The sequence below is a fragment of the Dermochelys coriacea genome, chromosome 7, assembly GCF_009764565.3.
Source record: "Dermochelys coriacea isolate rDerCor1 chromosome 7, rDerCor1.pri.v4, whole genome shotgun sequence".
Lineage (NCBI taxonomy): Eukaryota > Metazoa > Chordata > Testudines > Dermochelyidae > Dermochelys > Dermochelys coriacea.
Window position 1 is genome coordinate 704,955 of NC_050074.1, and position 15,232 is coordinate 720,186.

A 15,232-nucleotide genomic window follows, 5' to 3' on the forward strand; every position below is an offset into this window, starting at 1 on the left:
GGACAGAGTGTGAGCGTGCAACGCATGTCCATCAAGGGAGCGTGGGATAGTGTGGGAGCGTGCAATGCATGGCCATCTTGTGTGGGGTATAGTGTGTGAGCATGCGACACATGTCCATTGTGTGTGGGGGGGGCAGCGTCTGAATGTGCAATGCATGCCCATCGTGTGGGGGGACAATGTGTCAGCATGCAATGCATGTCCATTGTGTGCGGGGATAGCGCATGAGCGTGCAACAAATGTCCATCAAGTGTGTGGGACAGAGTGTGAGCGTGCAACACATGTCCATCGTGTGTGTGGGGGGGACAGCATGTGAGCATGCAACGCATGTCAGTTTCGTGTGTGTGATGCCCTTTGAACATGCAATGCATGACCATCGTATGAGGGGGAGACAGCATGTAAGCGTGCAATGCATTGCCATTGTGTGTGTGGCAGACAGCATGTGAGCATGCAACATATGCCCATCATGTGTATGTAGGACAGCATGTGAGTGTGCAACACATGCCCATTGTGTGTGTAGGACAGTGGGTGAGCATGCAAGACATGCCCATTGGGGGGCAGCATGTGAGTGTGCAACACATGTCCATTATGTATGTGTGTGTGGAACAGCGTGTGAATGTGCAACACATGCCCATTGTGTGTGTGAGTGCCAGCATGTAAGCATGCAACACATGCAGGCTGTTTATGTGTGGGGCAGCGTGTGAGCATGCAATGCATCTCCGTCGTGTTCATGTGCAATAGCATGCGAGTGTGCATGCATGTGACTCTGGGTGTGCAATGCGTGCCCACCATGTGTGTGCATTGGACATGTAAATGTGCAGTCCATTCCCATCGTGTGTTCGTGTGCAACAACATGTGAGCAATATATGCCCATTATGTGTGTGCATGGGATGGCATGTGAGTGTGCAATGAATGTGATGGCATGTGAGCATGCAACACATGCACAGCGTGTGTGTGTGTGTGTGTGTATGAGAGCGTGTGAGAGTGCTACACATGCCCATTGTTTGTGTGTGCATGGGAAGGCATGTGAGCATGCAACACATGCCCATCATGTGTCCACGTGCAACAGCCTATGTGCATGCAAAGCATGTCCATCATGTATGTGTGTGTGAGGGCATGTGAGCATATAATGCCCAGCCACCCAGTGCACATGGGGGGCGTGTGAGTGTGCAATGCATGCATGTATGTATGCCTGCTGTGTGTGCATGTGAGCACACATGTATGTCTACTATGTGTGCATAGAATGGGTGTATGTGAGCGCGTGTGCCTGCTGTGTGTGCAGGGGATAGTGTGTTTGAGCGAGCATGCACTAAACTTGCTCTTCAGTGATTATTTGCTCTTAACCCCCCAATGTAAATGCAGCTTTTGTGCTGTTTGCTGGTGTGAGCAACACCCTAAGCCCTCAGCCCCGCTCAGTGAGACTTCGTCAGCAGGACCATGGTGCAAGGGCTGTGTAAGAGACTGTTCCCTCTGGTCCCGCTCAGGGAAGAGCCTGGCCTGCCAAGGATAGGGCTGGCCCATGCCCAGTGTGCCCCCCCCAGCCCTCTCGCTCTCACCCAGCGCCCCCCCAACCTGCTCGCTCTCACCCAGTGCCCCTCCCCCGCTTGCTCTCACCCAGGGCCCCTCCCTCGCTCGCTCTCACCCAGCACCCCCCAACCTGCTGGCTCTCACCCAGCGCCCTCCCAACCCGCTCGCTCTCACCCAGTGCCCCTCCCCTAGCAGGTCTCCTTAGCCTCAGGGCCAGGCAAAGACAGCAGCTGAGGTTCTTCCCAGTGGCTCCCAGCTTGCAACTTGGGATTCCCACCCAGCGGGTCTGTGGCAGGCTGCCCCAGAGCCCCGGGCAGGCCGCAGGTTCCTACGCGCCCATGGGCTGGTACCAGCAGCGGTGAAGGCAGCTGGGCGGGCAGGTGGAAGCCCAGGCTGTGCCAGAAGAGTGCGCCCAGCAGTGCAGCTGGTAGCTCGTTGGGCACCAGCCAGCGCGGGTGCAGCACCGCCCGAATGCCAGGCTAGCCACGTCGATGCAGGCTGGGGGCCTCTTGACTGTTCTACCTTGGGGTCCGGAATTGCTGTCAGTGGGCCTGGCCCCGTGCTGTCTCCTGGGAACGAGCTGGGGGAAGGTCCGTGTGGAGGAGCGGGCGGTGTCCCTGGCTGCGCATGGCTCCATGGGCAGCGTTTGCTCACGTTCCCACCATGTCTCCAGAACGCCCCTGGTTCTGACCCCAGCCCAGGGTTTGGATGGGACAGAAGTTGCCTTCAGGGCTGTCTGGCTCCATTGTCCGAAGAGAGGCAGAGTTGGCTGCTGGAGGGCAGGGGACCCACCCCTTTGCAAGGGCAGAGCCATTGGGTGTCCTGGGGAACACGCCCACTTTGTGCAGGGGCCAGATGCCCGAGCTCTGGCTCCTGTTCAGGTTCATCGCTGGTTTTTAGTTGGGTCTGTCTAACAGCACCATGTGCTCACAAGGGTTTTGGTGAGGCAGGGCCAAGGTACGAGGGGGCTAGGAAGCGGCACCGTCTGCCCGGCTCCTCGCCAGGGGAACCTGAGGGGTTACTGGGCCTGTATGTACCCCTGGGATCCCAGCGTGACTGGTGCGAGGGGAAGCCCCCAAACAGGGAAATGAACTGAACAATTGCAGCCCCTCAAGGCTCTGGTGAAAAAGAGACCTGCTGGGGTGCTGTTGCCTGGCTGCTGCAGCCTTCGGTGCGTGGACGGGGAGAAGCACCTCAGCCAGCTGGGAAAGCAGGGGTTTGCTGCAACTGGCTGCTGGCGAGGCCACCAGCTCCTCTGCCTCCAGCAGCCGCAGAGCCAGGTCTGGGACTGGCTTGGAGCAGACAGACCCGCACCCCTTTCCTACAGGAGCAGGGACTGTCTGATCTCGAAGGGCAGCGAGGAAGCTCTTGTCCCAGGAGGCGGGGGGCATGGGCCGGATCAGCAGGGATGGATCTCTCACATCGCCCTGTGCCTTGGGGAGGCGAGATGCAGAAATGGCATCCTCTTCCCAAGGGAGGCGTGTCTGCCCTTTACAGCTGTTCTGAATTTGGCAGTTGTTGCCTCTGATCAGCCAGGGGAGCTCTCTGGATCAAGAGAGCTCCGCTCCGCACCAAGCGCGAGGCTGTCGCCCGAGCTTCTCAGCTTTCCCCGGGCCTCACCAGATTACCTCCCTAAGGAAACAGATCTGCTGGGCCTGGCCCCTGCTTCCAAAGGCTTTGGGCCCTTTCTCCTCTGCATGGCCATACGGGGCGCTGGAACAGTTTGTATGGGGGTGCTGAGAGCCATTGAACCAAACTGCAAAACCTGGATATGGTGGAAACCCCTTCAAGCCAGGGGGTCGGGCAGCCCCCCCCAACTCCAGCATCTCTGTGGCCATAGTTTGAAGCCTGCTCTCAAATGTCTGCTCTTTCATTGCCATGGGCATGGGCATGTCAGACCTATAGGGATTGAGGATGGGGAGCGGGAAGGAGGCCAGGTAACAATCCTTGGAGCTGTTGCTTCTGTGTCTCCTTCCTCATGACCTCCTGTGTAGGGTGTGACCTGAGCTCATGTGTTTGGTCCCTCTTTGCCCTTTGCCACCTCCCTCTGACAGACCCAGCTGCTCCTAGCAAATCCAGGTGACTTGTGCAGAACTCCTCTTTCCCTCACCTACCCATCCATCCTCAGACTGATCCAGGACACGCCCATTTGGAGGCCCTGTTGCAAACAAATATGAAGGAACAGTGAGAATTTTGGAAGTGTTGCAAGGAGGGGCCAGGGCGTGTCTGTGCTGGGATGGGCCAAGGACCCTTGGTGTTTTACAGCCTCCATGCCTGGCGTGGGGCTGGCAGCTGGTCCGAGGGTCTCTAGTGAGCTGGAACTGAGGCCAAAAGGGCTCCTTCTCCAGCCGAACAATCTTCCCTTGTGTGGCTCTGCCCAGCAGAGTGTTAAACACCCTTGGGTCCTGCTCCACTGGCCTGGGCTGTGTTCCCAGTGGAGATGAGGAAGAGTGGAGGAACCCCTCTGTTCTGGCTGAGTTCCTGGGCAGTCCCAGCTGGTGGGGGGGGACTCAGACCCCCTGGGACCCTGGCCTGGAACCAGACAGGGCACAGCCCTGCTCTGGATGTGCCACCAGCCTCGGGTTGGGGTGTCTCCCATCCCTGGTGAGAGCAGGTGTCATGGGGCACAGGAAAGAGCTCGGTGGATTTAATAGCAGCCTTTGGTGCTTTTCAGTGTCAAACTCTACGCAGACAGGAATGATCAAAGTGCTGCGGCTGCTACTATTTCAGGGGTTGGGGGGAGCAGCCCCTGGCATCCACTCACTCAGTCAGGCTTTTCAGACCTTGCTACGTGTCTCTTTTCTTCTCATTTTGCCTCCCCCGGCCCATCTCTCCATTGCGGACACTCCTGCGCCTGGATGCAATAGCCACTCAGCCATCACCAAGTGCGCTAGTAAATGGGTTCCGTGTCATGTTCAATCACTGTCTGGGCCAGAGACGCTGCTTCTTCCTCACCCCATTCAGCTTGCCGACCCTACCTCCCCCCAGTGCGCGCTCTGCAGCGCCCTGCCCAGCCAGCGCTCTGCCAGCGGGAGCTTGCTTCTCGCAGAGCCGTGCCAATGCAGCCCCCTCCCTGCACGGCCCTGCTGCTCTCCAAGCACCTGGTTCCCAGCACTGGCTCTCGTTCCTGTGGGTCGGCCCCCTGGGCTCACCTGCACAGCCCTCCTCAAGCCCCGCCCTGCATCGAGCCCCACAAGAAACAGGGCCCTGAGGCTGGCCAGTGATGGCCCCTCAGCTAGTGACTGACAACAGAAACCCATGTCCCAGGAGTCCCTGGGCCCTGTCACTCAGCTGGGCCTGGTGCTAACCCTGTACCCCCATGATCCCCCATTTCCTCCTCTTACACTCACTGATTGTGTGTTGGGAGCTCTTCAGGGCAGGGACTTTCGCAGTGTGTGCAGCGCCCAGCAATGGGGCCCAGACCCAGGATGTGGGTGCAAGGCCTCTCCCTGCTCTGCACCCTCTGCCTTGGCGCCCCCAGGGCTCCCGGGGGTAGAGTGACCATACATCCCGTTTTGGCCAGGATAGTCCCTTTTTTAAGCCCTGTCCCAACTTTTTTGGCAAAAGTGGGTGTTTGTCCCATTTGTTCTTGCTGACTAGATCAATTTGCAAGAGGAAACAGGACAAATGTCCACTTTTGTCAAAAATGTGGGGTGCGATGCAAAGGAACATGGGGGGGGAAGAGTGGCAACCCCAGCCCAGTGCAGGGGGGCAGGCAGGGCTGGAGTGAGCAGCGACCCCAGCCTTGCTTGAGGAGGAGGGCTTGGGCAAGTGGGGAGGGCCAGCCCTGTGGGGCGGTGGGGGGTGCAGTGTCCTGTTTTCCTTTTGGGAAATATGGTCACCCTACCCGGGAGCATCCCTTGCACAGCATACATGGGGGCTGTTCCCACTCAGCTGCTCTTGCCTGTTACTGGGTAGAGTCCCCAATCCCCAGCCAGTCAGCGCGGCCCGCGACCCTCAGCAGCAGCTCGGAGCCAGACCAGAAGAGCTGCCTGTGTCCTGCGAGCTGCATCTGGCTGAGTCTTGCTGCCAGCAGGGTCTTAGCAATCAAACCGCTCCAGCCCTCCTTTCACCAGCACCCGCCCCTGCGCACAGGTGGGTAGACTCCTAGACTCCTCCCATCCCCGCGGTCTCTGGCCTGGGGGCTGTGGCCTGGGGGCTGGCACCCGCCAGCAGTGAAGCTCTGATGCCTTATGCTTACGATGAAGGCATAAAAAAGGGAGCCCAAAGGGACTTGTTCGTTGGCTGTGGCAGGTAACGCGGGTCCCTTGTGGCTGTGCAGCTGCCTGGCATGGGCTTGCTGGGAAAGAATGAAACCCCGGGGCTGGGGAAGCCGGGAGCTCCCCCCAGCCAGCCCCCTGTCCCACCCCCACAGTCAATGCCCTGCCCTGCCCCCACAGCACCCCCTGCTGGGAGCCCCCCAGAGCCACCCCCTGCCCTGCCCCTCCACAACACCTCCTGCTGGAAGCTTCCCCCCAGCCAGTGCCCTGCCCTGCCCCCACAGTGCCCCCTGCTGGGAGCTCCCCCAGAGTCGGCTCCTGCCCTGCCCCCACAGCGCCTCCTGCTGGGATTGCACCGTGGCCACAGCCATGTTGGTTTCTTGCCATGGTTTATAAAGTGCGGATGATTCTGTTTGTTTGAAGTGCTGCCTGGCATGGTGGTGGCTGACGGGGAGCTGAGGGCTGGGCTCCCCTCGCCTGGCCACACCTTGAGCCCTCTGGGCACAGGGGAACAGCTGCGCTTCCTCCACGCACTGCACAGAGAAGACGTTTCACCCAGAGGCCCCAAGGGGAGATACAAGCAGAGGCAGGACCCCAGGGCAAGTACAGGAGCCTAAACAGCCAGCGCTGGGGCTGCAGGGTCAAGACAGCCCCAGCTAGTACCCGTCCCCTGGCTGCCTGTGGCTTTGCCTGCCCCACTGAGTCCCCTCTGTGCCCCCACACCGCCCAGGGGTGCTCCAGCCCCTTGCCGGGCTGGACTCCCCAATGGACGTGTCCAGGAGGTCGGGGGCTGCAGGGACCAGCTGTTAACAGAAGTATTAATTTTAATTACTGTTTGTGCCACTGAAAAGCTGCCATGGCAACGAGGAGAGGTTATTCTGAGGGGAGGGGTGGGTCCCCCACCACACAGACACTGGCCTCCTCTCCCAGCCCCCAACACCCCCCCCAAGCCCAGGGACCCCGTGTCTGAGCTCCAGAGAGGCTGCCTGTTCCTGGGTGCAGATTCCAGTGACCTGTCCTGATCTCGCTCGTGGGTTTGATGTGGATGGATTCCAGCAGCTCTGGAGGGGAGGGAAGGCCTGGCCTGGGCTGGGAGTGGGGAGGGCGGCTGGGCTGTGGCCCAATGCTCGGGAGCTGCAGGTTCTGCAGTAGTTCGAGCTCCCGCTGGAGCCAGGTTCGTAGACCCCGGTTCCCCCATTTCTCCCATTGCTGGACGAGTTTCCAGCCTGGCTCACGTCCATCTGTCTGTCTCCCCAGGAACTTGCTGGACATGGACACCTTCTCCAAGTCTGACCCTGGTACGTGAGGGGAGTGGAGCTAGCTAGGGCAAAGCCTTAGGCCTTAGGGCAAAGTCCCTGGCAGGGCAGGCGGGCAACATGTCCTGAGGGGGCAGCAAGGCCTGGGCAGCTGGTTCCTACGGGCTGTGCCTGGCGCTGAGCGGTGGCAGCGGTGTGTGATTGCATTAAGCTGCACAGCTGGGACCGAGACAAACCTGTCCGGGGCAAGGGAGTGGGGGTGCTGGCAGCTGCACAGACAGTCAGCCGAGACGAGCACTAGGCCTTGTGGCAGAAGCTGATTGTGAGAAGGAGACTGGGGATGGAGTGCACTGTGTGTGCGTGCAGTGCAGGGGGATGGGTGTGCGTGCGTGCAGTGTGTATGTTTGGTGTGCTGCATGTCCAGGGTGGGGTTGTACAGTGTGTGTGTGTGTGTGTGTGTGTGTGTGTGTGTGTGTGTGTGTGAAGGGATGCATGCGGGCATGCATGAAGCGTGTATGCTTGGTGTGGTGCACAAGGGACATGCACAGTGTGTGCAGGGGCACGGGGAGAGTGCAGTGTTGGGATGAGCAAGGTTAATGTGTATATGGGGTGTGCAAGGGATGCCCCGGTGAGCAAGGTTAATGTGTATATGCAGTGTGGTGCACAAAGTATGTCTGTGTGTATGCATGTAGTGTGATGTGCAAGGTATGTGCGTGCAGAGGGGTGTGTGCACATGTGCAGTGTGGGTGGTGGTGTCACGGAAATTGGGAAGGTCAGGGCCCTGCACCCCCACTTCCTGCAATTTACCATGACTCTCAGCCAGCCAGTAGAACTGAAGGTTTATTAGAGACGACAGGAACACAGTCCAGACCAGAGCTTGCAGGCATAAACAGGACCCCTTAATCAGGCCCTTCTGGGGGGCAGGGAGTTTAGACCCCATCTCTGCAGCTCTCTCCTCTTCCCCAGTCCACTCCAAAAACTGAAACCCCCTCCAGCTGACTCCCCCAGCCTCCTCCCCTGCTCCTCCTCCAGCTTTTGTCCAGTTTCCAGGGCAGAAGGTGTCACCTGGACCCAACCCCCCTCCCAGCTCAGGTTACAGGCTCAGGTATCTTCTCAGGCAGTGAAGTCACCCCCTGCCATCCCATCACCAATGCAGACAGTACCAGGAAACTCCCCTGCCACATTCCTAGGTCAGTCTGCCCCCCTCCCTGCTGCGTCACATCTCTCCCCCCTTCGAGACTGAACTGAGCGGGGTCACTCTGACCAGTGACCTGGGGAAGTTCAGGGTCCCCTCTCCGGGACAACTCATCCGCTATCATGTTGGCACTTCTCTTCACATGGACATGTCCATGTCGTAGTCCTGCAGGAGCAGGCTCCACCTCAAGAGTTTGGTGTTGGCTCCTTTCATCTGGTGCAGCCAGGTCAGGGGAGAGTGGTCGGTACACTGTGAAGTATCGCCTGAAGAGATATGGCTGGAGTTTCTTAAGGGCCCACACCATGGCCAGGCACTACTTCTCCATGGCAGCGTAGTGTTGCTCCCGGGGTAGCAACTTCTTGCTCAGGAACACGATGGGGTGTGTCTCCCCCTTTTCATCCTTCTGCATTAACACCGCCCCCAGTCCTGTATCTGAGGCGTCGGCGAACACCATAAAGAGCTTGTCAAAGTCTGAGTTTGCCCAGCACACAGAGAGCCCTCTGGCACTGCTCGGTCCAGGCCACCTTGTTTGGCTTCCCCTTCTTGCATAGCTCAGTGATGGGGGTGGCGCTAAAGCGGGGCACAAACCTTCAATAATACCCCTCCATCCCAATAAAGGCTTGGACCTGCTTTTTGGTTTGGGACGCTGGCCAGTCTCTGACCACCTCCACCTTAGCTGGTTCTGGCTTTAGGCCCAGGTAAGATACTATAGCCATCCCCACCTTGCACTTCTCCGCTTTTACAGTCAGCCCAGCCTCCTGGAGTTGGTCCAGCACTTGTCTAACCTGGGACACACGGTCCTCCCAGGTCTGGCTAAAGACACAGATGTCATTGATATGCGCCACAGCAAAAGCTCCATCCCCCTTAGTAGCTGATCCACCAGGCGCTGGAAGGTGGCCGGCGCTCCCTTGAGGCCGAAAGGCAGGGTCAGGAACTCATAGAGCCCCAGAGGGGTGATAAAGGCCGATTTCAGCCGGGCATCTGCATCCAGCGGCACTTGCCAGTAGCCCTTTGTAAGGTCCACGGTGGTAAGGTATCAAGCTCCTCCCAGTTTGTCTAGGAGCTCAGGAGCCTGGGCATGAGGTAGGCATCAGATACAGTGATGGCATTGAGCTTCCGATATTCCACACAGAACCGGATTAACCCGTCCTTTTTGGGGACCAGGACCACCGGTGAGGCCCAAGGGCTGGCAGACGGCTGGGTCACCCCCAAAGCCAGCATGTCCCTGACCTCTCTTTCCAGGTCCTGAGCAGTTTTCCCTGCTCGGAAGGGGGAGCATCTTATCGGCGGGTGCGACCCTGTCTGCACCCAGTGGACAGTCAGATTAGTGTGTCCAGGCTGGTTGGAAAACAGCTGTCGGTACAGATGCAGCACCCCCCTGATCTCAGCTTGCTGGGCAGGGGTTAGCTGATCCGAGAGGGGAATTGTTTCCAGGGGTGAACCAGCTCTGGTTCCAGGGAATAGATCTACTAAAGGGTCCCCTCTCTGCTCCTCCCAATGTCCACACACGGCCAACACCACATTCCCCCTGGCATAATATGGCTTCATCATATTCACATGGTACACCTGGCGGTGGTGCGCCCGGTTTGACAGCTCCACCACATAGTTTACCTCATTTAGCTGCTTGACAACCTTGATGGGACCTTCCCAGGCAGCCTGTAGTTTGTTCTTTCTCACGGGGATGAGAACCATCACCGGATCCCCGGTGGCGTAGGTGTGGGCCCGCGCTGTGTTACCAGACCTTCTGCTTCTGGGCTCTGGCCAGATTCTCCCTGGCCAGGCCCATGAGTTCAGCAAGTCTCTCTCAGAAGATCAGGACATACTCCACCACTGACTCCCCATTGGGAGTGGCCTTCCCCTCCCATTCGTCTCTCATCAGGTCCAGGGGGCCCCTCACCCTCCTTCCATATAACAGTTCGAAAGGTGAGAACCTGGTAGACTCCTGGGGCACCTCCCTGTATGCGAACAGCAGGTGAGGTTAGTACTTGTCCCAGTCCTGCGGGTGCTGGTTCATAAAGGTTTTTAGCATCATCTTTAGCATCCCATTGAACCTCTCCACCAGCCCGTTGGACTGGGGGTGATACGCTGAGGCCCAGTTGTGCCGGAACCCACATTTCTCCCACAAGCACCGGGAGAAGTTGGTCCTTTGGTCTGTCAAGACTTTCTTGGGGAACCTCACTCGGGTGAAAATGGTCAGGGGCGCATCTGCCATGGTGTCTGCTTCAGTGGAAGCTCAGGGCACTGCCTCGGGGTAGCGGGTGGCAAAATCTACCACCACCAGAATGTATTTCTTCCCCGACCGCATCGTCTTGCTGAGAGGTCCCACTATGTCCATAGCCACCTTCAGGAAAGGCTCCTCTATGATGGGCAAAGGTCTCAAAGCCGCTTTCCCCTTGTCCCGGGCCTTCCCCACCCTCTGACGGGTCACAGGATCGGCAATACTGCCGGCCAGTGGTAAAGACCCCAGGCCAGTAAAAGTTCTGTAGCAGCCTCGGCCGGGTGCCCGGATTCCCTGGTGCCCTGAGAGGGGGATGTCATGGGCTGGGTACAGGAGCTTGCGGCGATACTTCTGGGGTACCACCAGCTGCCTCCTGACCGCACAGGACTCCACTTCCCCTGGGGGAGCCCATTCTCGATACAGGAACCCCTCCTCCCACAGGAACCTCTCCTGGCAACCTCTCCTCATGGTCCGTCCCACACTGAGGTCAGCCAGGTCCCTGAGCTTCCGCAAGGAGGGATCTTTCTGCAACTCGGCCTGGAACTCAGCGGCTGGGGAAGAGATGGGGCCCGGTTCCCTCTCATTGGCCGGGTCTGAAGCTACAGCCTCTCTGAGCCGTGCCCCTCGGCGCTCCCTCCCCACCAGGGTAGGGTCCTGCGCCTCAGGCAAAGTACCCTCCCCAAGGTCAGGGCACAGTGCCCTTCGCCAGCTCTGGCTATGGGTCATGACCAGAGCATTCTGGGGGTTGCTTGGCCATTCCTCTAGGTCTGCCCCCATCAACACCTCAGTGGACAAATGGTGGTGCACCCCCCATGTCCTTGGGGCCCTCCTTGGCCCCCATTTCAGATGTACCCTCACCACAGGCACCTTGAATGGGGTCCTGGCCACACCTGTCAGGGCCAGGTAGGTGTTGGGCACCACCTGATCTGGGGCCACCACCTCGGGCTGTATCACTTCAGTGCCTGTATCCCAGTATCCATTGACCTTCCTCCATCCACCTCCAGGGGAACAAGGCACTCGCTCCACATGGATAGTCCCGCGCCCACCCTGTAAACTGAGAACCTTGAGTCCGGGGCACCCAGCCCCCCAGAGGAGCTGGTTTGGGGCGCTCCTCCCTCCTGAGCAGTTAGTAAGCTGCTAGCCCCCCTTGCCTGGGAAGCCTGCCCCTCGTCCGGCTGGGTCCCTACCCAGTTAACCCTGTGTGGGTTCGGTCTGCTCAGTCTGTCCCTGAGCTTGGGGCACTGGGTCTGTATGTGGCCTCTCCGGCCACAGTGATAGCAGCTCATGTCCCATTGGTCCCCTCGAGTGGGTCAGTTGGTCCTGATGCCGGATGTTCCCCTTGAGAGGGGGTGCTCTACATTCTTTCTTTGGGAGGTCCCATGGTGACTCTCTCTCTGTGCATCGTGGGGGGCCTGTTCGTTTGGGGTTCCTCCCTGCCACTCCCTGACCAACTGTTCACAAACTCGTTGGCCAGCTGCCCTGTGTGTCGTGGGTTCTCTGGCTTTTTGTCCACCAACCATAGTCTCAGGTTAGATGGGCATCACTCATACAGTTGCTCCCGTACGATTAGGTTGAGCAGGTCCTCCTTAGTTTGGGCCCCATCTGCCCATTTGCGGGCATATCTCTGCATCTGGAGGGCCAATTGTAGATATGTTCCCTCAGGGGTTTTATGCTGACTCCAGAGTCTTCTCTGGTACATCTCGGGAGTCAGCCCAAACTCGCAAAGCAGGGCCTTTTTTAATAGTTCATAGTCTCCTGCCTACGCCCCTTTCATTTGGCTGTGCACCACCATGGCTTTGGGGTCCAGTAAGGGGGTGAGAAACTGGAGCCTGTCTGGTGGGTCAACCCTGTGCATCTCTCAGGCATTCTCAAAGGCATTCAGGAAGCTATCTATGTCCTTCCCCTCCTTACGCTGGGCCAGGACATACTTACCAAATCTCCATGCAGTTCTGGGTCCCCCATCACTCACCGCAGCCAGGGCCTCGCTGCTCCTCAGCCTCGCCAACTCCAGCTCATGCTGACGCTGCTTTTCCCATTCCTCCAGCTCATGCTGATGCTGCCTTTTGCGACCCTCTCACACTTTTTCATGATCTTCCAACTCTCTCAATTTTATCTCCCTCTCCCATTCCAGCCGCCTCAGCTCCAGGGATGGGGAGCTCCACCGGAGGATCCCCTGCTGGCTGCTAGGGTCAGGGTGCCTTTGGTATTCTCTGGGCTCCTCCCAGCCCCTCTCCTAGGCATAGGTAGGGGGGTCTTGGGATGCCCTTGGCAGCAACCTGACCCCTCCCAGCCGGGTCAGGCACCAGGGCCCGCGCTGCATCTGCTAGGCTGCTTCCCTCAGAGGCAAGGATCGGTGCATCCGAGCGATCCTCCTCCTCCAGCTGGACAATCAGCTGTTCTTTGGTGAACCTCCCAATGTGCAGACCTCTGCCTGCTCAGCTCCACCAGGTTGCTCTTAAGGCACTTTGCATACATCTTCCTGCTGGCCACGAGCAGCCTGGGTGCTCAAGCTGCAGTGTCCAGGAGGAACCCCTACTATGCCAACCCTTCTCCAAGTCACCATCTCTCATCCAGGGTCAAGCCACAGACTCTTCCGCCCCTGAGACTGCTCACTGCAGTGCCCAAGGGAACCCCATTATTGCAACAGTCCTTCTTGCTGGTCACACACTCCCAGGGGTTAAGCGTAGCTCCTTTGCCCCCCAAAACCGCTCCTCTCTGACTCTTCAGCACACCTGGTTCCCATCAATCCCCCTTCGTTTTACTGCTCCCCAGTCACTTACTGCAGAAAGCACCATCCACAGGGTGCAGTAGATCCCACCGCTGACACCAGTTGTCATGGAGATTGCGGAGGTCAGGGCCCTGCACACCCACTTCCTGTGATTCACTGTGACTCTCAGCCAGCCAGTAGAACAGAAGGTTTATGAGAGATGACAGGAACACAGTCCAGACCAGAGCTTGCAGGCATAAACTGGACCCCTTAGTCAGGCCCTTCTGGGGGGTAGAGCGCTTAGACCCATGCTCTGCGGCTCTTTCCTCTTCCCTATCCCACTCCAAAAACTGAACCCCCCTCCAGCCAACTCCCCCAACCTCCCCCCAGTTCCTCCTCCAGCCTTTGTCCAGTTTCCCCAGGTGGAAGGTGTCACCTGGACCCAACCCCCCTCCCAGCTCAGGTTACAGACTCAGGTATCATCCCAGGCAGTGAAGTCACCCCCTGCTATCTCATCACCGATCAGACAGTCCCAGTAAACTCCCCTGCCACATTCCTAGGTCAATCCGCCCCACTCAGTCCCTGCTACATCACAGGTGGGATGGGATGTGCATGTGCAGTGTGATGCACATGGTATGCATGTGCAGTGGGATGGTGTCCATGAGGTGTGCATGTGCAAGTGTGTGGTGGGGGAGTGCACATGCAGTGTGTGCACAGAGGATTGGGATGTGCAGTGTGTATGTGCAAGGTGTATATGTGCAGTGAGGTGTGTGTATACTCACTGTGATGTGCAAAGTATGTATGCACAGTGGCAGGTACATGAGGTGTGTGTGCCGTGGGGGAGTGTGTGTGACATGCAGTTGGATGGAGTGTATTGGGGTGCAGGCATGCAGCGTGAGGCATGCAGTGGGATGGGGTGTTTCAGGGGTGCAGTGTGTGAGGCATGCAATGGGATGGGTGTGTTGGCGGATGCAGTGTGTGAGACATGCAGTGAGATGGGGTGACTTCTGATGCAGAGGCAGTCATTAACCCCGCACTCTCCTCTCTGCAGTAGTGGTTCTGTTCATCCAGGGGAGCGGCAGCAAGGAGTGGAGGGAGGTGAGTGAGTGCAGTGGGGCCCGTCCCAGTGCCCGGAGCCAGCACTCTGCCCCCACTGCAGCAGGGGTCGATGTTTATCCTGCTCTGGCACAGGCCAGGCATGAGAAGAGCAAAGACCTTCTGCTGCCCTGGCCTCCTTATGGGGGGCTTGGGAGACCCGCTTGCCACCCCAGCTCCAGCTGCCAATGTGCCCATCTAGCCCTGTGCCCCCCACCCCCAAGCAAGCCGGTGGGCTCATCTGCCACGGCTGAGTCTTTGTCAAGGAGCGAGCAGAGCTGAGCACCCACATTTTGGCCAGCTGGCCACAGACCGGCTGGAAGTCCAGGGTGGGACTTAGCCACCTGACCCTGTCTCCTCCCCCTCCCCTGGAACCCGGCCCCATGCCCAGTGGCTCTGAGTCATTTTCAGAGAGGGTTCCTTGTGTCACTCCTTCATAGCCCTGGGCCTGGCTGCTGAGCAGGGCTGCTGGCTCCCCGGTCACCCCGAGGATGCTGTGTTGGCAGCAGAGTGGGCAGCTCGCAGTTTAATGAGCAGCCTTCAGCCTGGACCCCTCTCTTCCGCACCACTGAGCTGCCCATCTCTCAGTCTCTTTGCTTCAGGCGGGGGCTAGTTCTCAGCTTTGCTGCAGGGCGTCTCCTGGGGCACTGCCAGCAGCGTGTCTGCTTCCCCTGCGCCAGCACCATGTACCCTGCTGTGTCAGGGGCAGGGGCTCCACTAGTGGCCCTGACGGGGGAGGGCAGCCCCAGGCTCCTGCCCTGGGCTCAGGTCACGGGGTTGGGGGGGGGCTGAGTGGCCAGAAGCAAAGTGTCCTGCTGCTCCCCCCCCCCCCCGCCGAGGTGGGGCTGAGCCCTGCAGGCCTGGGGATTTCCAGTCTGTCCTCGGCCCAGCACAGATCAGTCAGAGGTGGGGCCTCAGGGCTGGGCTGCCCAGGGACCGGAATAGGCTCTTGCTGGGGGCTGCCCCTGCTCCACGAGCCAGTCTGAGCAGCGCCCACTCGTAGCTCCATGCGTCCCT

The 15,232-nt window shown here is 58.9% G+C and overlaps 1 protein-coding gene across 4 annotated transcripts in view; it reads left to right on the forward strand.

Annotated features, from left to right (window-relative positions):
* Nucleotides 1–15,232, forward strand: part of CPNE9 (copine family member 9) — a 43,293-nt gene that overhangs the window by 1,236 nt on the left and 26,825 nt on the right. For 2 of the 4 annotated variants that reach the window (XM_038409706.2, XM_038409708.2), the window contains exons 2-3: nt 7,002–7,042; nt 14,172–14,218. In XM_038409706.2, the coding sequence (XP_038265634.1) occupies nt 7,002–7,042; nt 14,172–14,218 (88 nt within the window). The remainder of the gene's footprint in view (nt 1–7,001; nt 7,043–14,171; nt 14,219–15,232) is intronic. The other 2 variants (XM_043518539.1, XM_043518540.1) reach the window with 1 other exon arrangement.